The sequence below is a fragment of the Oncorhynchus tshawytscha genome, linkage group LG31 (genome assembly GCF_018296145.1).
Source record: "Oncorhynchus tshawytscha isolate Ot180627B linkage group LG31, Otsh_v2.0, whole genome shotgun sequence".
NCBI lineage: Eukaryota > Metazoa > Chordata > Actinopteri > Salmoniformes > Salmonidae > Oncorhynchus > Oncorhynchus tshawytscha.
Genome location: NC_056459.1, coordinates 36,581,458 through 36,604,852, shown reverse-complemented (window position 1 = coordinate 36,604,852; position 23,395 = coordinate 36,581,458). Strand labels below are relative to the sequence as shown.

The 23,395-nt window shown below is 43.4% G+C and overlaps 2 protein-coding genes across 4 annotated transcripts; both read left to right on the top strand.

Annotated features, from left to right (window-relative positions):
- The first annotated feature begins 2,753 nt into the window (after nucleotides 1-2,753).
- On the top strand, nucleotides 2,754-16,048 carry pef1 (penta-EF-hand domain containing 1). The gene is made up of 5 exons (XM_042310001.1): nucleotides 2,754-3,063; nucleotides 5,102-5,489; nucleotides 7,031-7,186; nucleotides 14,556-14,699; nucleotides 14,931-16,048. The coding sequence occupies exons 1-5, from the start codon at nucleotides 3,043-3,045 to the stop codon at nucleotides 15,161-15,163; spliced, it is 942 nt and encodes a 313-aa protein (XP_042165935.1). The 5' UTR covers nucleotides 2,754-3,042; the 3' UTR covers nucleotides 15,164-16,048.
- smim12 (small integral membrane protein 12) lies at nucleotides 15,046-21,770 on the top strand. 3 transcript variants are annotated; one of them, XM_024407644.2, is made up of 2 exons: nucleotides 15,046-15,175; nucleotides 20,607-21,770. In XM_024407644.2, the coding sequence occupies exon 2, from the start codon at nucleotides 20,656-20,658 to the stop codon at nucleotides 20,932-20,934; it is 279 nt and encodes a 92-aa protein (XP_024263412.1). In that variant the 5' UTR covers nucleotides 15,046-15,175; nucleotides 20,607-20,655; the 3' UTR covers nucleotides 20,935-21,770. The 3 variants fall into 3 exon arrangements, with proteins under 3 accessions (XP_024263412.1, XP_024263410.1, XP_024263411.1); XM_024407642.2 differs by lacking the exon at nucleotides 15,046-15,175 and adding an exon at nucleotides 19,473-19,573; XM_024407643.2 differs by lacking the exon at nucleotides 15,046-15,175 and adding an exon at nucleotides 20,417-20,504.
- Nucleotides 21,771-23,395: the final 1,625 nt, after the last annotated feature.

The following is a 23,395-nucleotide window of genomic DNA, read 5'->3' as shown; positions in this document are numbered from 1 at the left end:
GTGGCATAACAGCAAATTAGTTAGAACAGGAGAAGAGGGTTGCTTGTGTCTCATCACTTCTTGACTTAAAAGATAGATTAGAAATTAATTTGAGCTTGGCATAGTTCAACAGCTTGAAAAGCCTTAATTAACATAAGGGGAGATAAAAAATACATCCAGTAATCACTGAATGAAGTAGCGTACCCATCCCCATTTACAATTTAATTTATCAGTTAAAGAAATTATACTATAGCACATTCAATTACTTTATTATTGTAGACTATATACACTACTCCTGTATCTACATTGTACAATACCATAATCATTTAATTAAATAGAGTACCCATCCCCATTTACAATTGAATTAATCAATTAAATAAATTATACTATAGCACATTCAATTACATTATTATTGTAGACTATATACACTACTCCTGTATCTACATTGTACAATACCGTAATCATTGAATTAAATAGAGTACCCATCCCCATTTACAATTTTGTTTATCAATTATATATATATATATATATATAATATATCATACAAGCACATACAGTTACATTATTGGAGAATATGCTACTCCCATATCCGTAGGACACCGTTATGATATCACTGGTCTAGTCAGGACTGATTTTTTTAGGTCTTCGATCAATGTTGTATGTTGTACCTCGTTTCCCTTCTTCAGTGAAAAGTACTTATACATCCCCCATTCAGTTCAGTTTGAGTGTGAATGTGTAGGCCTATTGACAGTGGAAATACAAACTCATAGCTCCAGTTCTCAAAGGCATGTAGGGGCGGTACAATGTAAAATATGTAAATATCCTATAGCACCATGTGTGTATATTTTCAATTACAATTGAATTAATCCATGAAATAATTAATACTAGCTCATCAAATTACGTTATTGTTGTACACTAGCCTACTCCCCTATCGACAGAGTGAAAAGTATTGCCCTTGTGCTTTCGACAACTAGTTAACAACAAAAAAGTAATTATTTTCAAAGAAACCAAATTTGCCTTATCAACACATTAGGCATAAATATTTCCTAACAATATCAGAACTTAAATATAGCCTGCATACTATTCAATTGGATCAAGGACATCTTGGTCATCATCGTCTCTAAGGAAACTATGTAGGGCAAACACTCTCTAAAATCTTGTCTGCCCCTTGTAAAAAAAACTAATGAATATCTGTGTAGCCACCAGGTTCTCAAATACCGTGCCCTCTGTGAAAACCTATGATCTCCTCTATTCAAATGAAAGCCAAGTCTTATTGGTTGTCTGATGTAGGCTACTGGGAACTGGTAACAACACAGTCTGTGATTGGCTAACAATGTTTTACATCTGTATACAGCGAGATAAGAAAACATACCATGCCATGAGGTGTTGAGGGAAAAGACAGATCACCTATAGATTGGACATAATCTTTTCTAGGCAATTAGCGATAACAGGAAATACCCAAGCCGTAGGCTACACTATACCTCAGGGTGGCTACGTAGGAATGTCGGCTTTTATTAAAATAAATATTAACTATGCACCTTATGACTTTCATTAACACGCAGGCTTCACACAGACGTTAGTAAGGCGTTGGCATGACGTCATGTCAGTCAGATGTTCATTGGTAGGCGACAGGGAGCACCTCCCTATCCACATCAATGGGACAGCAGTGGAGAAGGTGGAAAGCTTTTATGTTCCTCTGCATACATATCACTGACAAACTGAATTGGTCCACCCACACAGACAGTGTGGTGAAGAAGGTGTAACAGCGCCTCTTCAATCTCAGGATGCTGAAGAAATTTGGCTTGTCACCTAAAACCATCACAAACCTTTACAGATTCACAATTGACAGCATCCTGTCAGGCTGTATCACCGCCAGGTACGTCAACTGCACCGCCCACAACCGCAGGGCTCTCCAGAGGGTGGTGCGGTTTGCACAACACATTACCGGGGCAAACTACCTGCCCCCCAGGACACCAACACCACCCGATGTCACAGGAAGGCCAAAAAGATCCCCAAGTACAACAACCACCCGAGCCACGGCTTGTTCACCCCGCTATCATCCAGAAGGCAAGGTCAGTCCAGGTGCATCAAAGCTGGTTCTGAGAGACTGAAAAACAGCTTCTATCTCAAGGACATCAGACTCTTAATTTTAATATTTTTTTTAATTTTACCTTTAAGGTAAGTAAGTTAGCTTGGGGATTTGATCAAGCAACCTTCTGGTTACTAGTCAAACGCTCTAACCACTAGGCTATCTGCCTCACTAGCACAGTGAGGCTGCTCCCTACATACAGACTTGTAATCATTGGCCACTTTAATAAATGGATCACTAGTCACTTTAATAATGCCATTTTAATCATGTTTACATATCTTGCATTACTCATCTCATATGTACATATATACTGTATTCTATACTATCTATTGCATCTTACCTATGCCACTCTGACATTGCTCATCCATATATTTATATATTCTTATTCCATTCCTCACTTAGATTTGTGTGTATAAAGTATTTGTTGGGGAATTGTTAGATTACTTGTTAGATATTGCTGCACTGTCAGAACTAGAAGCACAAGCATTTCGCTACACTAGCAATAGCATCTGCTAACTGTGTGTATGTGACCAATAAAATGTGATTTGAAAGACACACGGTAGTACGGTTGCCTAGGCTTAATTCTGGCACATATCACCCCCCATAGACGATCGCGTCAGTGTGCATGCGCCCGGCCTGCCACAGGAGTCACTAGAGCGCGACGGGACAAGGACATCCCGTCCGGCTAAACTGTCCCGCTGGGCCAATTAGGTGTCACCTCATCGGTCTCTTGATTTGATTCGATGTATGTGTGTGTGTAATGACGACTGATTCATATGTTCATGTAGTTTCGGTGCATTCTCGAGGTATGACTCATTAGTTCCACCGTGATCATTTGTTCCACTCTCTCGACCCAATCAGACGCGTTGGACGTGGGTGTGGTTTTGACTGACAAGCAAAATGCGCCAATCCGCTTCGAGAAGGTGATTGACTGTATTCTGTGCGGATACGTGGGTATCGAAGTTCTTTTCGAAATGAGTTTCCACTACGGCCAGGTAAATATACCTTATCCTGGTTTGATATTTATTATAAACATGTATAATAGCTGTTTAATGTTCTGCGCCGTGATATGTCCATCTATGCGTGTGGTGTGTCGTTGTTTGAGGTGGTGAAATGAGGGGACCGCTCTATAACCTATTATTGACTGCTACAAAAACAAAGTTACTGCAGCTAACCTTTTAGCAAGGCGGCTATAAACATGTAACTAGTTACAATGTAACCGGTTTCTGTGTTCTAAGCAGAGTGATTATACACTGGTACATTTATGTAGTAAGCATCATTTGTCCCCTGAAACAATTGCCTTTTGTTACACGGTAACTAAGTATCTGTAGCTGGCCCCGGTAGTCGCTATCTGCTTCAGCGCCTATTGACTACAGTATCATCTGACCGGGGGCGTTTTGTGTAGGGCGCTTGTTGCGGTACTTTCACATCAGTAAGACCTCCGGTTTTCAAAAGACAACTTTTTAAAGTACTACACACTTTTATTTTATTTTTTATAGAGTTAGTCTTCCCACACGGACATATCTCCGTGTTACAGTGAAAAAGGCGGAAGACCGGCGCTAATCAGCTGTCGGCCTCTCCTAGGACACCTCTGGGTGTAAAACGGAAGACAAAATGTGTTGTCGCTGGGAAAATGCTGTCTGCTGTAACTCTGTTACCCGGTTAAAACACGGTGCAGCTAATGTTTATTTTCCAGTTGTGAAATATCTTGGATGTGACAGGAAAGTAGAGGGCTTATGTTTCTAGAACCGGACCACAATTGAGAATCGACTCACCTTTAGATGGATTATTTGACTCTTTTTGGCTTCCAGAACCAATTTGCATTTAAACAGAACATGTAAGGTTCCTTGGACTAACGTAAACTCGTACATCGCCTTGGTCCGTACAATTTCCCTTATTTTTAGTGCCCCAAAAACGTAGTACTTCCAGATCAACTGTAATGTCAATACCATTGTAAAGCACAATTTCTTCCCTTTCCAACAGAATCAATTACATGACCTAAACGCTGCCCATTTCTGCATGATTCAAGGCGACAATGAGCACTGTCGGGTTTTTTTTTTAAATTGCGGGTGGGGAAGGGAAACTAATGCGTGATTGTGAGAAGGAGAGATGTTGTGTGGGAAAATAGCTTTTTTTTCACTTGATCTGTCCAACTTATCACCTTATCGCCTCTAAAATGTAAATTAAAACACTATAAAGAGTTTATATAATGTGTCATTATTGTCACCTATTTGAAGGTTTGTGTCGAATTTTAATCTGGTTTTTAGGGCGGTGCCAAAGTGATCTTAGAAGTAAACAAGCAGCTTTGAGAATGATGACGCAAAAAATGACTAGGTATCCCACCTTTACCCCCGTCACTGTCCGTTTCCTGTTTGGTGGAGAGAGATTGTAATGCGTGCTGTACGTTACGACATGACACGTCAAGATGTAACGGAGGGTCAGTTTTTTTTTCAACTTTTCTCCAATACTATAGAGCCATTACCATGTCGATCAATGCTTGAATAGAAACCTAGTTCACACCCCCGATTTTGACGTCGACACAGTCGCTACAGTCCCATTAGTTTTCTTTGTAGCCTTGTTTGAATGTTGCGGTTGCGAACATTCGTACGGAATGGGGTGAGTTTACTTTATATGGAGTAACGTTCGACTCCTTTAGTCCAATATGTGGTATTGTGCTAAGTTTGCTCCTGCGGCTTCATGTGCTTGGCTGAAGCCTAGTGCTTATGCTTTAGTGGCCTAATGTTGCTCCATTAATGACCGGTAGAGTCCAATGGCTGTAAACCAGGCTTATTGTTTCAGTTGTATTTAGTAGGCTATATTGGGATGACGATCATCCGTATCAGGTTATTTGTGTTGTATAGTTTGACCTTAGGATATTTAGGCAACGTGGTGATATTTGCATTTCGGCGACACAATAGGCTCCTCGCTGTCTTTACTAATAGAAAAGGGAATCAACAGTAACCTAGGCTACTATGTTTATGATTTGTGTTTTATCGTGTTAACCAATTGAACATCCTCCTTCCCTCTCGCCAGGGTTATCCAGGAGGACAAGCTGGAGGGGCTAACTTCCCCCGTCAACACCCACCCCCTGGTGCTCCGTACGGGGGTAGTGCTCCACCTGGTGGCCCCTCTCCCCACGGATCTCCGTACGGGGGTAGTGCTCCACCAGGACAGTATGGAGGCTCTGGCCCATCGGGCTACGCCCCGTACGGGGGAGCGACCGCCCCTCCAGGGAGTCAAAATGCTGGAGGGGCTGCACCAGGAGGGCCCTACGGGGGCTATGGGGCCCCAGGACAGGGGAGGCAGGCTGGGGGAGCACCAGGGGCCCCATACGGAGGGGGACAGACCCCTGGAGGGCCCTATGTTGGGGGGTATGGAGGACAGCCACAGGGAGGGCCCTATGGACAGCAGTCTCCAGCAGGTCAGTTACTATGTTAATAGTTTTTGCTGTGTGGTTTGGTGGGGACCAGAAGTCCTCAAATGGATAGTCCTCACCAGGAAAAGGTTTAATTTAGGCTTAATTTAGGCTGTCCTGTAGAGACTGGCGGTCTGTCCTGTAGAGACTGGCGGTCTGTCCTGTAGAGACTGGCGGTCTGTCCTGTAGGGACTGGCGGTCTGTCCTGTAGGGACTGGCGGTCTGTCCTGTAGGGACTGACGGTCTGACCTGTAGGGACTGACGGTCTGACCTGTAGGGACTGACGGTCTGACCTGTAGGGACTGACGGTCTGTCCTGTAGGGACTGGCGGTCTGTCCTGTAGGGACTGACGGTCTGTCCTGTAGGGACTGGCGGTCTGTCCTGTGGGGACTGGCGGTCTGACCTGTGGGGGCTGACGGTCTGACCTGTGGGGGCTGACGGTCTGACCTGTGGGGGCTGACGGTCTGACCTGTGGGGGCTGACGGTCTGACCTGTGGGGGCTGACGGTCTGACCTGTGGGGGCTGACGGTCTGACCTGTGGGGGCTGACGGTCTGACCTGTGGGGGCTGACGGTCTGTCCTGTGGGGGCTGACGGTCTGTCCTGTGGGGGCTGACGGTCTGTCCTGTGGAGGCTGACGGTCTGTCCTGTGGAGGCTGACCTGTAGAGACTGACAGTCTGACCTGTAGAGACTGACAGGATTTAGTTTGTACCACTGAGCAGGACTTAGACTGGTAGAGTGATGACTGGGTTAATTGTGTGTGTGTGTGCAGTAGAGATATTGTCCCCCTGTGGTAGCTGAGTCACAGGGCTGATAAACAGACTTATTACCACTCCCTAAAGGGACAGCATGCATCTCGGCTCAGCTTTAAATGACACTACCTCCCTCTCTCTCTTTCACTCAATCTACTTCCCCTTCTCTCTCCCTCTTTCACTCACTCTACTTCCTCTTCTCTCTCCCTCTTTCACTCACTCTACTTCCCCTTCCCTCTTTCACTCACTCTACTTCCCCTTCTCTCTCTCTCCTTCACTCACTCTAATTCCCCTTCTCTCTCTCTCCTTCACTCACTCTACTTCCCCTTCTCTCTCTCTCCTTTACTCACTCTACTTCCCCTTCTCTCTCTCTCTCCTTCACTCACTCTACTTCCCCTTCTCTCTCTCTCTCTTTCACTCTTTCCCCCACTCTCTCTGTCCGTCTGTCTATCTGTGGTCCGGCTGGCCTTTCAATCTGTCAGTCTCCTTCCATCTACCAGTATTATTTTGCCATGGTCTTTCCTATCTACTACAACCTGCATGGAAGTGTGTTTATTAATCACTGACTTCTTAACTGATCTGGAAACAGTTCTCTCTCTCTCTGTCTCTCTCTCTCTCTGTGTCTCTCTCTCTCCAGAGATGGCATGACGCATGCACAGACAAGACATTTTCCAAGGCATGCACACAAACCTCAACCAAAGACGTTGTTATAATGGTTTAACCTGTAAGTCTCTTCTCGTATAACACTCATCCCTCTCTCTCTCATCCCTCTCTCTCTCCCCTCTCTCCTCCCTAGGTAACATACCACCAGGGGTGAACCCAGAAGCATACCAGTGGTTCCAGACAGTGGACACCGATCATAGCGGCTCCATCACTCTAAAGGAACTGAAACAGGCTCTGGTAAACTCCAACTGGTCAGCCTTTAACGACGAGACCTGCCTTATGATGATCAGTGAGTTAAACGGGGAAGAGGGGGGTTATCATTTTATCAGCCGGTGATTGTCATGCAAATAACTGTCGTGTCTCATGGTAATTTACCATTTTTTATTAACCTCTTGAAGCTAGGGGGCACTATGTTTGGGGGAAATAACGTTCCCAAAGTAAACGGCCTATTTCTCAGGACCAGATGCTAGAATATGCATATAATTGACAGCTTAGGATAGAAAACACTCTAAAGTTTCCAAAACTGTTACAATATTGTCTGTGAGTATAACAGAACTGATATTGCAGGCGAAAGTCTGAGAAAAATCCAATCAGGAAGTGACTCTTATTTTGAAAGCTCTGTGAGCCAAAAAGGTAAAATGTTCCTATGCGTCCCTATTGACCATTGAAAGATTCCTTTTTCTATGGCTTCCCTAAGGTGTCTACAGCCTTTATACGTAGTTTCAGGCCTTTATTTTGAAGAATGAGCGTGAATGACCATATTGTGTAAGTGGTCAGTCGTTGGCTCTCAGAGTGATTCTTGCTCAAAAGAGAGAGGCATCCTCCCGGTCCTAGTGAAAAGCCAACTGTCCTGGTTGATATATTATCGAATAGATATTTGAAAAACACCTTGAGGTTTGATTATAAAAAACTTTTGCCATGTTTCTGTCGACAATATGGATATAATTTGGAATTTTTGTCTGCGTTGTCGTGACCGCTCTTTCCGGTGGATTCCTGGGCATAACGCACCAAACTAACAGAGGTATTTGGATATAAAAAATATCTTTATGGAACAAAAGGAACATTTGCTGTCTAACTGGGAGTCTCGTGATTGGAAACATCCGAAGATCATCAAAGGTAAAAGGTTAATTTTGATTGCTTTTCTGAATTTCGTGACCAAGCTTCCTGATGCTAAGTGGAAATAATGCTATGCTAGGCTATCGATAAACTTACACATTACACATGTGTTGCTTTCGCTGTAAAGCATCATTTCAGAATCTGAGACGACAGGGTGATTAACAAAAGGTTAAGCTGTGTTTCGCTATATTGCACTTGTGATTTCATGAATATGAATATTTTCTAGTAATATTTTTTGACTGTTATGCTATGCTATTCAGCGGGTTGCTTATGACAATTCTCCCGGAGCCGGGAGTGGTAGTTCTAAGAATTAACATAAACACATCTCCTGGCTTCTTAAAAGCTTTCTTTTTAAGTCTAATAAATCCATGTAAAATAGCCTGCACCTTCACAATACATTGATTTTAGACCGGTCTAAAGAAGTATGATATGAAGGAAAATGTCTATTTCAGAAGAACAGAATAGCATACTCTTGAGTTGTCCTGATCTCACTATGCCATATGGCTGTGGGCTACACTAGTTCATTTAGCAGACAAGAACATCCCTGGTCATCCCTAATAGCCTCTGATCTGGAGGACTCACTAAACAGAGAACATCCCTGATCATCCCTACTGCCTCTGATCTGGAGGACTCACTAAACAGAGAACATCCCTGGTCGTCCCCTACTGCCTCTGATCAGGAGGACTCACTAAACAGAGAACATCAAATCAAATCAAATCAAATTTTATTTGTCACATACACATGGTTAGCAGATGTTAATGCGAGTGTAGCGAAATGCTTGTGCTTCTAGTTCCGACAATGCAGTAATAACGAACAAGTAATCTAACTAACAATTCCAAAAAAAAAAAACTACTGTCTTATACACAGTGTAAGGGGATAAAGAATATGTACATAAGGATATATGAATGAGTGATGGTACAGAGCAGCATAGGCAAGATACGGTAGATGATATCGAGTACAGTATATACATATGAGATGAGTATGTAAACCAAGTGGCATAGTTAAAGTGGCTAGTGATACATGTATTACATAAGGATGCAGTCGATGATATAGAGTACAGTATCTACGTATGCATATGAGATGAATAATGTAGGGTAAGTAACATTATATAAGGTAGCATTGTTTAAAGTGGCTAGTGATATATTTACATCATTTCCCATCAATTCCCATTATTAAAGTGGCTGGAGTAGAGTCAGTGTCATTGACAGTGTGTTGGCAGTAGCCACTCAATGTTAGTGGTGGCTGTTTAACAGTCTGATGGCCTTGAGATAGAAGCTGTTTTTCAGTCTCTCGGTCCCAGCTTTGATGCACCTGTACTGACCTCGCCTTCTGGATGACAGCGGGGTGAACAGGCAGTGGCTCGGGTGGTTGATGTCCTTGATGATCTTTATGGCCTTCCTGTAGCATCGGGTGGTGTAGGTGTCCTGGAGGGCAGGTAGTTTGCCCCCGGTGATGCGTTGTGCAGACCTCACTACCCTCTGGAGAGCCTTACGGTTGAGGGCGGTGCAGTTGCCATACCAGGCGGTGATACAGCCCGCCAGGATGCTCTCGATTGTGCATCTGTAGAAGTTTGTGAGTGCTTTTGGTGACAAGCCGAATTTCTTCAGCCTCCTGAGGTTGAAGAGGCGCTGCTGCGCCTTCCTCACGATGCTGTCTGTGTGAGTGGACCAATTCAGTTTGTCTGTGATGTGTATGCCGAGGAACTTAAAACTTGCTACCCTCTCCACTACTGTTCCATCGATGTGGATGGGGGTGTTCCCTCTGCTGTTTCCTGAAGTCCACAATCATCTCCTTAGTTTTGTTGACGTTGAGTGTGAGGTTATTTTCCTGACACCACACTCCGAGGGCCCTCACCTCCTCCCTGTAGGCCGTCTCGTCGTTGTTGGTAATCAAGCCTACCACTGTTGTGTCGTCCGCAAACTTGATGATTGAGTTGGAGGCGTGCATGGCCACGCAGTCGTGGGTGAACAGGGAGTACAGGAGAGGGCTCAGAACGCACCCTTGTGGGGCCCCAGTGTTGAGGATCAGCGGGGAGGAGATGTTGTTGCCTACCCTCACCACCTGGGGGTGGCCCGTCAGGAAGTCCAGAACCCAGTTGCACAGGGCGGGGTCGAGACCCAGGGTCTCGAGCTTGATGACGAGCTTGGAGGGTACTATGGTGTTGAATGCCGAGCTGTAGTCGATGAACAGCATTCTCACATAGGTATTCCTCTTGTCCAGATGGGTTAGGGCAGTGTGGTTGAGATTGCATCGTCTGTGGACCTATTTGGGCGGTAAGCAAATTGGAGTGGGTCTAGGGTGTCAGGTAGGGTGGAGGTGATATGGTCCTTGACTAGTCTCTCAAAGCACTTCATGATGACGGATGTGAGTGCTACGGGCGGTAGTCGTTTAGCTCAGTTACCTTAGCTTTCTTGGGAACAGGAACAATGGTGGCCCTCTTGAAGCATGTGGGAACAGCAGACTGGTACAGGGATTGATTGAATATGTCCGTAAACACACCGGCCAGCTGGTCTGCGCATGCTCTGAGGGCGCGGCTGTGGATGCCGTCTGGGCCTGCAGCCTTGCGAGGGTTAACACGTTTAAATGTCTTACTCACTTCGGCTGCAGTGAAGGAGAGACCGCATGTTTTCGTTGCAGGCCGTGTCAGTGGCACTGTATTGTCCTCAAAGCGGGCAAAAAGTTATTTAGTCTGCCTGGGAGCAAGACATCCTGGTCCGTGACTGGGCTGGGTTTCTTCCTGTAGTCCGTGATTGACTGTAGACCCTGCCACATGCCTCTTGTGTCTGAGCCGTTGAATTGAGATTCTACTTTGTCTCTGTACTGGCGCTTAGCTTGTTTGATAGCCTTGCGGAGGGAATAGCTGCACTGTTTGTATTCAGCCATGTTACCAGACACCTTGCCCTGATTAAAAGCAGTGGTTCGTGCCTTCAGTTTCACACGAATGCTGCCATCAATCCAAGGTTTCTGGTTAGGGAATGTTTTAATCGTTGCTATGGGAACGACATCTTCAACGCACGTTCTAATGAACTCGCACACCGAATCAGCGTATTCGTCAATGTTGTTGTCTGACGCAATACGAAACATCTCCCAGTCCACGTGATGGAAGCAGTCTTGGAGTGTGGAGTCTGCTTGGTCGGACCAGCGTTGGACAGACCTCAGCGTGGGAGCTTCTTGTTTTAGTTTCTGTCTGTAGGCAGGGATCAACAAAATGGAGTCGTGGTCAGCTTTTCCGAAAGGGGGGGCGGGGCAGGGCCTTATATGCGTCGCGGAAGTTAGAGTAACAATGATCCAAGGTCTTTCCACCCCTGGTTGCGCAATCGATATGCTGATAAAATTTAGGGAGTCTTGTTTTCAGATTAGCCTTGTTAAAATCCCCAGCTACAATGAATGCAGCCTCCGGATAAATCGTTTCCAGTTTGCAGAGAGTTAAATAAAGTTCGTTCAGAGCCATCGATGTGTCTGCTTGGGGGGGATATATACGGCTGTGATTATAATCGAAGAGAATTCTCTTGGTAGATAATGCGGTCTACATTTGATTGTGAGGAATTCTAAATCAGGTGAACAGAAGGATTTGAGTTCCTGTATGTTTCTTTCATCACACCATGTCACGTTAGTCATAAGGCATACGCCCCCGCCCCTCTTCTTACCAGAAAGATGTTCGTTTCTGTCGGCGCGATGCGTGGAGAAACCCGCTGGCTGCACCGCTTCGGATAGCGTCTCTCCGGTTAGCCATGTTTCCGTGAAGCAGAGAACGTTGCAGTCTCTGATGTCCCTCTGGAATGCTACCCTTGCTCGGATTTCATCAACCTTGTTGATGACTGGACATTGGCGAGAAGAATGCTAGGGAGAGGTGCACGATGTGCCCGTGTCCGGAGTCTGACCAGAAGACCGCTTCGTTTCCCTCTTTTTCTGAGTCGTTTTTTCGGGTCGCTGCATGTAATCCACTCCGTTACACTGGTTGTAAGGCAGAACACAGGATCCGCATCGCGAAAAACATATTCTTGGTCGTACTGATGGTGAGTTGACGCTGATCTTATATTCAGTAGTTCTTCTCGGCTGTATGTAATGAAACCTAAGATGACCTGGGGTACTAGTGTAAGAAATAACACGTAAAAAAACAAAAAACTGCGTAGTTTCCTAGGAACGCGAAGCGAGGCGGCCATCTCTGTCGGCGCCGGAAGTTGTAGAAGATCCCTGGTCGTCCCCTACTGCCTCTGATCAGGAGGACTCACTAAACAGAGAACATCCCTGGACATCTCTACTGCCTCTACTCTACTGCCTCTGATCTGGAGGACTCACTAAACAGAGAACATCCCTGGTCATCCCTACTGCCTCTGATCTGGAGGACTCACTAAACAGAGAACATCCCTGGTCATCCCTACTGCCTCTGATCTGGAGTACTCACTAAACAGAGAACATCCCTTTTCATCCCTACTGCCTCTGATCTGGAGGACTCACTAAACAGAGAACATCCCTGGTCATCCCTACTGCCTCTGATCTGGAGGACTCACTAAACATGAGCTCATGGGTTCTCACGAAGTGTTTTGACTAGATTTTCCATCACATTTGCATTGATGTCAGAGTGATTAGAGGGACAATGGAGTGCTGAGTACCAGGCAGTTAGCCAGTTTGATAGGCTACTAATGACCAATCGGCAGCATCAGAACTTTGGAGAAGCCTAGTTACCGTGACTAAACGGTCACGTGACATTTGACCGCCGCCGGTGTGGCGGTAATACGGTCACCGTAACAACCCTAGGTGTAGAGAGGGAGGGGAAGAGTAGAGGGTTGGAAAGTATGGAGAGAGGGGTAATTAAAGACATTGTAAGGGGATGATGGTGATATCTTTTGAGTCAGAAATTCAAAACTGTACTACTCAGATAGGACAGAGTGAAAACTTAAGTGTTCAAATCTTCACTCTTTCAAGTCTCACATTCTATGTGAATGACATATTCACGGAGGTAGTGTATTGTGGTTTCCTAGTAGATATCATGTAGTGTCCATACGCTTCTGTCATAGACTTGTCGTATTGACTCCATACCCTTCTGTCATAGACTTGTCGTATTGACTCCATACCCTTCTGTCATAGACTTGTCGTATTGACTCCATACCCTTCTGTCATAGACTTGTCGTATTGACTCCATACCCTTCTGTCATAGACTTGTCGTATTGACTCCATACCCTTCTGTCATAGACTTGTCGTATTGACTCCATACCCTTCTGTCATAGACTTGTCGTATTGACTCCATACCCTTCTGTCATAGACTTGTCGTATTGACTCCATACCCTTCTGTCATAGACTTGTCGTATTGACTCCATACCCTTCTGTCATAGACTTGTCGACTCATACCCTTCTGTCATTGACTCCATACCCTGTCATAGACTTGTCGTATTGACTCCATACCCTTCTGTCATAGACTTGTCGTATTGACTCATACCCTTCTGTCATAGACTTCTGTCAATAGACTTGTCGTATTGACTCCATACCCTTCTGACTCATACCCTTCTGTCCCTTCTGTCATAGACTTGTCGTATTGACTCATACCCTTCTGTCATAGACTGACTGTCAATAGTATTGACTCCATACCCTTCTGTCATAGACTTGTCGTATTGACTCATACCCTTCTGTCTGTCATATTGACTCTGTCAATCGTATTGACTCATACGCTTCTGTCATAGACTTGTCGTATTGACTCCATACGCTTCTGTCATAGACTTGACTCCATACCCTTCTGTCAATCTTGTCGTTTGACTCCATACCCTTCTGTCATAGACTTGTCGTATTGACTCCATACCCTTCTGTCATAGACTTGTCGTATTGACTCCATACCCTTCTGTCAATAGACTTGTCGTATTGACTCCATACCCTTCTGTCATTGACTAGACCCTTCTTGTCGTATTGACTCCATACCCTTCTGTCAATAGACTTGTCGTATTGACTCTGTCATAGACTTGTCGTATTGACCCATACCCTTCTGTCAATAGACTTGTCGTATTGACTCCATACCCTTCTGTCAATAGACTTGTCGTATTGACTCCATACCCTTCTGTCAATAGACTTGTCGTATTGACTCCATACCCCTGTCAATCTGTCATTGACTCCAGACTTGTCGTATTGACTCCATACCCTTCTGTCATAGACTTGTCGTATTGACTCCATACCCTTCTGTCATAGACTTGTCGTATTGACTCCATACCCTTCTGTCATAGACTTGTCGTATTGACTCCATACCCTTCTGTCATAGACTTGTCGTATTGACTCCATACCCTTCTGTCATAGACTTGTCGCATTTCTGTCATAGACTTGTCGTATTGACTCCATACCCTTCTGTCATAGACTTGTCGTATTGACTCCATACCCTTCTGTCATAGACTTGTCGTATTGACTCCATACCCTTCTGTCATAGACTTGTCGTATGAGAGAAGAGAAGAAGCATGGTCATTTTCTACATAGTCACCCGGTGTGGTTACCAATACAACCCTATTGTTGTCAGCTGTAGACGTGCTGTGAATTCATGTATTTTCTCTCCTGTTTTATACCAGACATGTTTGACAAGACCAAGTCTGGCCGTATCGACCTGTTTGGGTTCTCGGCCCTGTGGGTCTTCATGCAACAGTGGAGACAGCTGTTCCAACAGTATGACCGCGACCGCTCCGGCTGCATCAGTGGCACTGAGCTACACCAAGGTACGCGTGTGTGGATGGGGCCTGTGTTCAGTATGAGGTGAATCTTAACTCCCACTTAAATATAATTTTCATTTTGATGTCCCCAATGACGTCAATGCGTGACTTAGTGAAAACTCTCTGTGGTGACAATGTAAGCAGAAGACATTTTGATTGATGGAGAAAATGAAATAAAAACATTCTGTTTGTCTTATTCTATTGGTCTTTGTCCTCCTTCTCTCTCCCTCTCTCCAGCCTTGTCCCAGATGGGATATAACCTGAGTCCCCAGTTCACTGAGACGATAGCGGCTAAGTACGCTGTGAGCTCTGGGCGTCCTGGTTCCCTGCAGCTAGACTCTTTCATCCAGGTGTGTACACAGCTACAGAGCATGACGCAGGCCTTCAGGGAGAAGGACTCCGCCATGACGGGAAACATACGCATGAGCTACGAAGACTTCCTCTCCACCACCGTCAACAGGCTCATGTGAGAGGGACAAATGGTAATGTTCCACCTCCCAGTGGTGGCTGGTGACACTTTACATGGGGTGGGCACAGGCTTTTATAGTATCATCTTTTTGATTTACTACATTCCAGTTGTTATTTTGAGCTGTCCTCCCTTCACCAGCCTCCGGTGCCAGCCACCAATAATAGGCAAATAAGTCAACACCCTGAAATCAAGATGGAGGACAAATGAGTCAAACAGAGGATGAGGAAATTGAGGAGACTAGGGGAGAGGAGGAGATACAATTAATCACTCTCTTCGTCTCTGTGTGTGTGTGTATCACACACAAGGGTATGGAGTCATATATATATATATATATATATATATATGTATGCCTACTGCAAACCTGCTCACAAGCATCCTTAATATGTCAACTCCAGGACTTGATTTGCATGATGGAACTTGATGTGCCATTTTAACCTCATATGTAGTGTCAATCTCATAGGGCCAGTTTCCTGAACCAAGATTAAGCCTCATCCTGGACTACAAAGCATTTTCAGTACAGATTCCCAATTGCCAATGCTTTTTAGTCCAGGGCGAACTCTTAATCTTGGTCTAGGAAACCAGCTCAAAGTATAGCTGAGTATCCGTTACATTGCATGTATGACACTCGGTACACTCAAATAATGCGCCAGAGCCAATTTTAATAATTTTGACAACATAGCTTTACTCCAACCACTACCTTATCTGCTGTTAGCTGTGATGGTTATGACTGTTGATGATCACCATTGCACATTGTCGCACAGTTATATTTCACCCATTGGATAGTTCAGGACCAATCTGTCTTTGAATTATTATTTTTTTAAATCAAATGTATTGTTTACTGCCATAACTTGAAATTGTATTCTATTAAAGTTTTCAAAACTTGAAATTAGTTTTTTTTTTAATGAAATCCCTTTGGAGCTAAGGCACCATTTAATGAAATCCCTTTGGAGCTAAGGCACCATTTAATGAAATCCCTTTGGAGCTAAGGCACCATTTAATGAAATCCCTTTGGAGCTAAGGCACCATTTAATGAAATCCCTTTGGAGCTAAGGCACCATTTAATGAAATCCCTTTGGAGCTAAGGCACCATTTAATGAAATCCCTTTGGAGCTAAGGCACCATTTAATGAAATCCCTTTGTAGCTAAGGCACCATTTAATGAAATCCCTTTGGAGCTAAGGCACCATTTAATGAAATCCCTTTGGAGCTAAGGCACCATTTAATGAAATCCCTTTGGAGCTAAGGCACCATTTAATGAAATCCCTTTGGAGCTAAGGCACCATTTAATGAAATCCCTTTGGAGCTAAGGCACCATTTAATGAAATCCCTTTGTAGCTAAGGCACCATTTAATGAAATCCCTTTGGAGCTAAGGCACCATTTAATGAAATCCCTTTGGAGCTAAGGCACCATTTAATGAAATCCCTTTGGAGCTAAGGCACCATTTAATGAAATCCCTTTGGAGCTAAGGCACCATTTAATGAAATCCCTTTGGAGCTAAGGCACCATTTAATGAAATCCCTTTGGAGCTAAGGCACCATTTAATGAAATCCCTTTGGAGCTAAGGCACCATTTAATGAAATCCCTTTGGAGCTAAGGCACCATTTAATGAAATCCCTTTGGAGCTAAGGCACCATTTAATGAAATCCCTTTGGAGCTAAGGCACCATTTAATGAAATCCCTTTGGAGCTAAGGCACCATTTAATGAAATCCCTTTGGAGCTAAGGCACCATTTAATGAAATCCCTTTGGAGCTAAGGCACCATTTAATGAAATCCCTTTGGAGCTAAGGCACCATTTAATGAAATCCCTTTGGAGCTAAGGCACCATTTAATGAAATCCCTTTGGAGCTAAGGCACCATTTAATGAAATCCCTTTGGAGCTAAGGCACCATTTAATGAAATCCCTTTGGAGCTAAGGCACCATTTAATGAAATCCCTTTGGAGCTAAGGCACCATTTAATGAAATCCCTTTCGTATTACTACTTTTTTTCCTCTTTCCCACTACGGCTTGGTATGAAACGTAGCCATAATGCTACGACACTCACTATGCGCTTAACCTCTTGATGGTTGCTAGGCAGCGCCCATGAACCATCCTCCTGCCAGTTCCAAACTTTGCAAGGACACTTTACCCATTTTTTTTATTTATTGTTGCATAGCCCACCACTAAGCATGCACTGTTTTCTGAATGTCCCAAATATTCGAACAATTGCTAATGCAATTGTAGGCATGTATCAAGTGTCATTAAGTATTTGTAATAAATCTGAAGCGATAGCCTATCCGCGTGTGGTCAACTACACGTAACAAAAACATAAACGCAAAAAGTAACGTTTTGGTCCCATGTTTCATATGCTGAAATAAAAGATCCCAGAAATGTTCTATACTAACAAAATGCTTTTTCTCTAAAAATGTTGTGCACAAATTTGTTTTCATCCCTGTTAGTGAGCATTTCTCCTTTGCCAAGATAATCCGTCTATCTGATAGGTGTGGCATATCAAGAAGCTGATTAAACAGCATGATCATTACACAGGTGCACCTTGTGCTGGGGTCAAAAGGCAATCTAGTGTGCAGTTCGGTCACAAATCAATGCTACAGATGTCTCAAGCTTTGAGGTGTCATGCAATTGGCATGCTGACTGCAGGAATGTCCACCAGAGCTGTTGCCAGAGAATTGAATGTTAATTTATCTTTCTTCTGGAAGCTGAAAATGTCCCAGTTCTTCCTTGGCCTGCATACTCATCAGACATGTCACCCATTGAGCATGTTTGGGATGCTCTGGCTCAACATGTACGACAGCGTGTTCCAGTTCCCGCCAATATCCTGCAACTTCGCACAGCCATTGAAGAGTGGGACAACATTCCACAGGCTACAATCAACTCTATGTGAAAGAGATGGTTCGCTGCATGAGGCAAATGGTGGTCATACCAGATACTGACTGATCCCCTTCTGTGACCAACAGATGCATATTTGTATTCCCAGTCATGTATCATCATGACCTAATGAATTCATTTCAATTGACTAATTTCCTTATATGAGCTGTGACTTTGCAAAATCTTATGTGGCATGTTTTATTTTTGCTCAGTATAGATCATTTTCAGCACCTTTAATATTTTATGCTCCTTTTGATAAATCAATACATGTCAGATTTTTAGTTTAGGCTACAATTTAAAAAAGGCTGTGGAAATGTTAGCTAACTTGAGGTGAGTGCTGCTCATGATCATCTTGTCTAGTTGGCTCATTAATGAACACGTTGCCATGTTGTGTAGTTTTAACAAGTGCATTTATTTTTGCTCTTCAGTCACTTAGTAGCCGAGGTTCCCGATGAAAACACTTGACTGGTCTGACAATCAATGTGATTTTGTTTTGACTGAATCTCTGTATAGGCCTTATTTTTTTGTCCGGGCTGATACGTGGAGGTGATGGAAGCTAATCTATTCATTTGCTCATCTAGCTCTGCTCAGAAACAGTTAGCATGCTATAATGTAGCCTAAATCAAGTGTAGGCATATTTTTGCTCCATCGGCGTATAGGCAACTCCAAACCCCTGCTAAGGTTATGAAATATGAAGGGGGACACATGCTTTTGAAAATAGGATTGCTATTCTTTTTTTAAATTATTATAATGATGACGGTAAGACCCTATGCCTGCTCCCTAACAAAGTGGAGTGAGGATAGGAAAGAGATTAAACATGGATGATTCAAATATAAGCATTGGTTTGGGCTCTTGTTTTGAAGCAACATTTTTTTGTTGTTGACATTGTTCCAGTGACAAGTTGTGAGGGTCAAAAATGTTGTTTTTTCTTCTGTTTATATTCCATTTTATTTTTACTATAAAATACTTTGTGTTGACTATTATTGGGTAGGTGAGTCTTGTCTGTTTTAATGAACAATTTAATTTCATTTGGATGGCACAGCCATGGCTGCACAGATCCATAACATTGGCCTTTATTCAACTAAAAATATGCTATTCTTTTCACAATTATTTTGTTAGTCATAATGTTTCTTAGGACCTGCCTCAATGAATTAACAATGAATTTCTATTTTAATGGATGTATTCAAATAGAAGCCCACCCACATCTGCGCGCAACTACTACCACTTGTCCCCGCCATGCGCATGGGAAATATGAATGATGTATGCAGTCAAGAAAATGGTTAAAATCGGCCTGTTTGTACGAGGGTCATATAAATATTGCCCAATTGTTCTGTTGTTGAGGCTAAATACCGTAAAATCAGTATCATATTCATATTGCAGGCGTTCAGCAAAAAATGTTGACAGTTTTTCCAATGCTAATTGGAACGCACAAGTGACAAGTGATCTAAGGATTGGATATGAGGTTCCCGTGTAGAGCCAATCACAATCATTTGGAGGCGCGGTTATCAAGCCATACGGAAGTTACTGCGCATTCCACGTTTTCGAAGGTGAGTCAGTTGTATGTTGTTGAACAATGCGTTTTTTTTTTTTTACAAAAATCAAAACGTGAACATGGTCATTTAATGTGCGCAGTAGTTACTGTTTTAGCAGTGAATGAAGTGTGAGCTTCAAAGGAAATAGGCTTAGTTTACAAGTTGTAGGTGACAGCTAACTTTAGCTTGCTAGGTCCATTGGTTGACTCCAGTACCTTTTGCATTCTGGGTGACATGACGATTTTTACTGTCATGTAGTTAATCTATGTAACTAGTCGGCTCATATAAAAACGAACTACCTATGTAATCAGAAGTTTTGTAACTAGCTACTATTAACTAGCTATTGAGGCCTATTTGTGGTTGTGGTTAGCTAACTAGCTAGGCTGGATACCCGACCTTGAATTTCTATGTCGGGCATAAATTAACGTAAACGGTCCTGAGAGTAAACAAGGCAGAATGTTTAATATAATTCTATTTTAACTCACTTTTTAGCAGTTGTATCCATGTTTGGTCCTTTCACAGGTAGGAATGTGAGATAATATATCCACAGGAAAGAATAATGACATTCTCTTTTCAAAGTGCCTTCAAATGTATATCACCTGAATCATGCACAGAACCATGTAAACGCAAGAGAAGTCAGTGAGAGGAAACTGTCCTGATCCAAACGCTCATTTATTCCTGATGTTGAATTTGTATATTTAACCTTTATTTAACTAGGCAAGTTCAACTTCGTATCTACAGACTACTAACTAGCTAAGTAACTTGCATATATAGCTAGCACCAGTTTTATTGTGCAGTTTCATTTGATGTCAAGTCTTTTTTTTGTGTGTGCCATTCACCAAAAAGTCATTTAGTTTCAATAAAAGGTCAACAAAACAGTCTTTGTCTTGATATGTAAAACCTGTGGTACCATCTCTCCTCGTACTACAGGGAATGGAAGACCCAGGTATTTAAAAGTCCTTAGTTGAACCTTCTCTGTATCCCAGGCTGAACACATCCTGTCACTACTAACCCCCCCCCTCCCCTCTCTCTCTCTTTCACTCCCCAGCTGAGCTTACACTGCACCAGCACCCCAGCCCCAGTGAGCTCCAGTCATTATGTGGCCAGTGTTATGGATGTCCATGCGTACCTACGCCCCCTACATAACCTTCCCGGTGGCCTTCGTGGTGGGGGCGGTGGGGTACCACCTGGAGTGGTTCATCAGGGGGGACACCACCCTTAAACCTGGGGAGGAGAAGAGCATCGTGGAGCTGAGGGAGGATAGGAAGCTGGAGGAGGGGGCAGGACGGGACAGCACCCAGGTCCTCAGTCTCAAAGAGAAGCTGGAGTTTACCCCCAGGGCAGCGTTGGACCGCAACCGACCCGAGAAGAGCTAACCGTGCCTGGGGTTTAGGCTGACTGGTGTCCACTAGTCCTGGATCAAGGGGTGAAGGGAGTGGAATGATGGATATAAACCCTGGTTTCCTGATGCTATGTAATGGTCAATAAGAGGCGTTGAAGCCACTGGTCGGCCATATTGGAACTCCCCAGAAGAAGCAGTCCACCATAGGAGTGAATGGAATTCTGCAGTATTTCAATGACATTTTTCAAGGAGAAAATTAAATGTTTTAAAGTATTTTGTTGTTGTAGTGGGGACAGTAACTTTAGAACTTTCAAAAAAATATATACTTTAAGAAAATTATATAATTTTTTAAATTTTTTGTTTAGTTCACATCATTTGAGAGTGGATTAAGGTGTCTATAATGCATGTGACAAAAACAAAGGGGATCACAATAAAGGCATTTTCTATAGCAACCAAAATATTTTCTACAATGGTGGAGAAACAGTGCCCCCTGTCAGTCATCTAGTGTGTGTGTGTAAATCTATCATTGGCGTTGAAGGTGCTTACCAAAGGGGATCGGAGTCATCTTCTCCTCAACATACACAGGCCAGCCAATCGTTGTCACTCGTATGCCCAAAGCACTGGCATCATTCTGTACTTGTACATCATTGGCTTGGGCACCTGTGGTGGCACTGTTCTGTTTGAGACTGGAGGATCATGGGAAATGGAGTCTTTTGTTTTAGGGTGCTGAATATCCACGCACCTCATTAATGATTTGTGATTCTCTCGCTGTCTCTCATATGTATACACCCACACACAAATATAGGCTACTGGTTATTCCATTTTCATACTTGTGATCATGTCCATCACATAAACCATTGGAGAATGTTGGTCTGTATTTTCAAAGTTTATTCAATAAGTTTAGTATATAAGTCCCTGGGCACTCAATCTGATGACTACCACTGGCGTAACTCTCTTCTGCTCCTCAGATGCTCACAACACTGATGAAAGAACACAGAACCCTTATTGTCTGTGTGTGCGTGAGAGACTTTCAATGTGTCTTCATATTTTAAAATATCATGAAAGAGAAGACAGTGTCATAAAATGACTGAATTAAATTTGAATGAACCCGAGTGCCGATGTAGAATAACACAGAAGGGATGAAGAAAGAGAACAAGCTGCTCCTTTCATCCTCCTCTGTTCTCCAGAAATAAAAAATAATAATAAAATGGGTTCCAGTCGGCAAGCATATGACGAAGGGAGGAGTGTTTGCTCTCATCTGGTCGTTTAACCTCGTTGTTTTGACTCCTCCCTCTTTTCTGTTACTTGGATTCAATACCGAGAAAGACTAAAAGTCTCTATTAGAGAACTCAAATGGGTCTTTTTCCTGTCTTTTCATTTACCTGGTATGCTTTCATTTCGAAAGTCTGTAAAGGTGCACTGGTTCATGTGTTTCATGGATCAAGATATTATATTTAAGGATTGGGATGGAAGATGCACAACGTGACAGTCTTTGTTGCGTACGACCGACCGCTCATTGCATGTTCTACGTTACTGCTGTAACATGCTTGTATGTTATAAAAAATATATAATAAATATGAAATGTGTCTCACAACCATTGATATTGTATTTCTCTCACACGACAACGTCGACAGACCACAAAAGATCCGAAATGGGGAACGAGCGGAAGTAGACAGCCCAGAACAGAGGATGATGGAGAGGAGACGTCCATGGCCTGTGTTCCTTGGGGATCAACAACAGATGTATACAGTAATGTATACAGTCACATAACTAAGCCAGATATCCAACCAGAACTAGTTTGAGAAATAATACTATTATCAGATTGATGAAGGACTTGTTTACAATTTATGGTAGGTCATGGGAAAGTCTTGTTTTTCTTTGGACTGGGCCCATTCATGCCATGGGTCAGGGAAGTGATGACACAGTCTGCTCTCTTCCTAACAGGAAATTAGATTTCCCAGTCGGGTGAAACGGCTGCCAGCACAAAGAAAAGACGGAAAAATTATTGACGGAAAAAAAATACCCATTCCTCTCCTTTAATACCCATTCCTCTCCTTTAATACCCATTCCTCTCCTTTTCTATTCATGTGTCACATGATTCAGCTCTTTCTAGGGTTAGGATGAAGCTGCCTCTAGATACTTACCTGGCTACACAGACTCCTTGCTCCGGCCCAATGCTACGCCACACCCACGGACGTTCGTTTCTTTTCCACAATGAGTCGGGTTCTGAGTACCTCCCCGAATGCGAAAACATTTGGCTGTTTGTTTGGTCCAGAAACCGATGTGTTGAGCCAGAACACACGTGGTAAAGCTGCAGGTTTGAAAATTCCTCATTGGTTTTGATACTCTGATTGGTTAGAGAAGATCCAATCACTGGTGACTTTGTTTTGTACAACAACCCTCGTGCCCCTCTTCACAAACTACTTCAAGGATGATGATCAGGTACTCTCCTTTAAAACCAGGTCCTCTCTCCTTTAATACCAGGACCTCTCCTT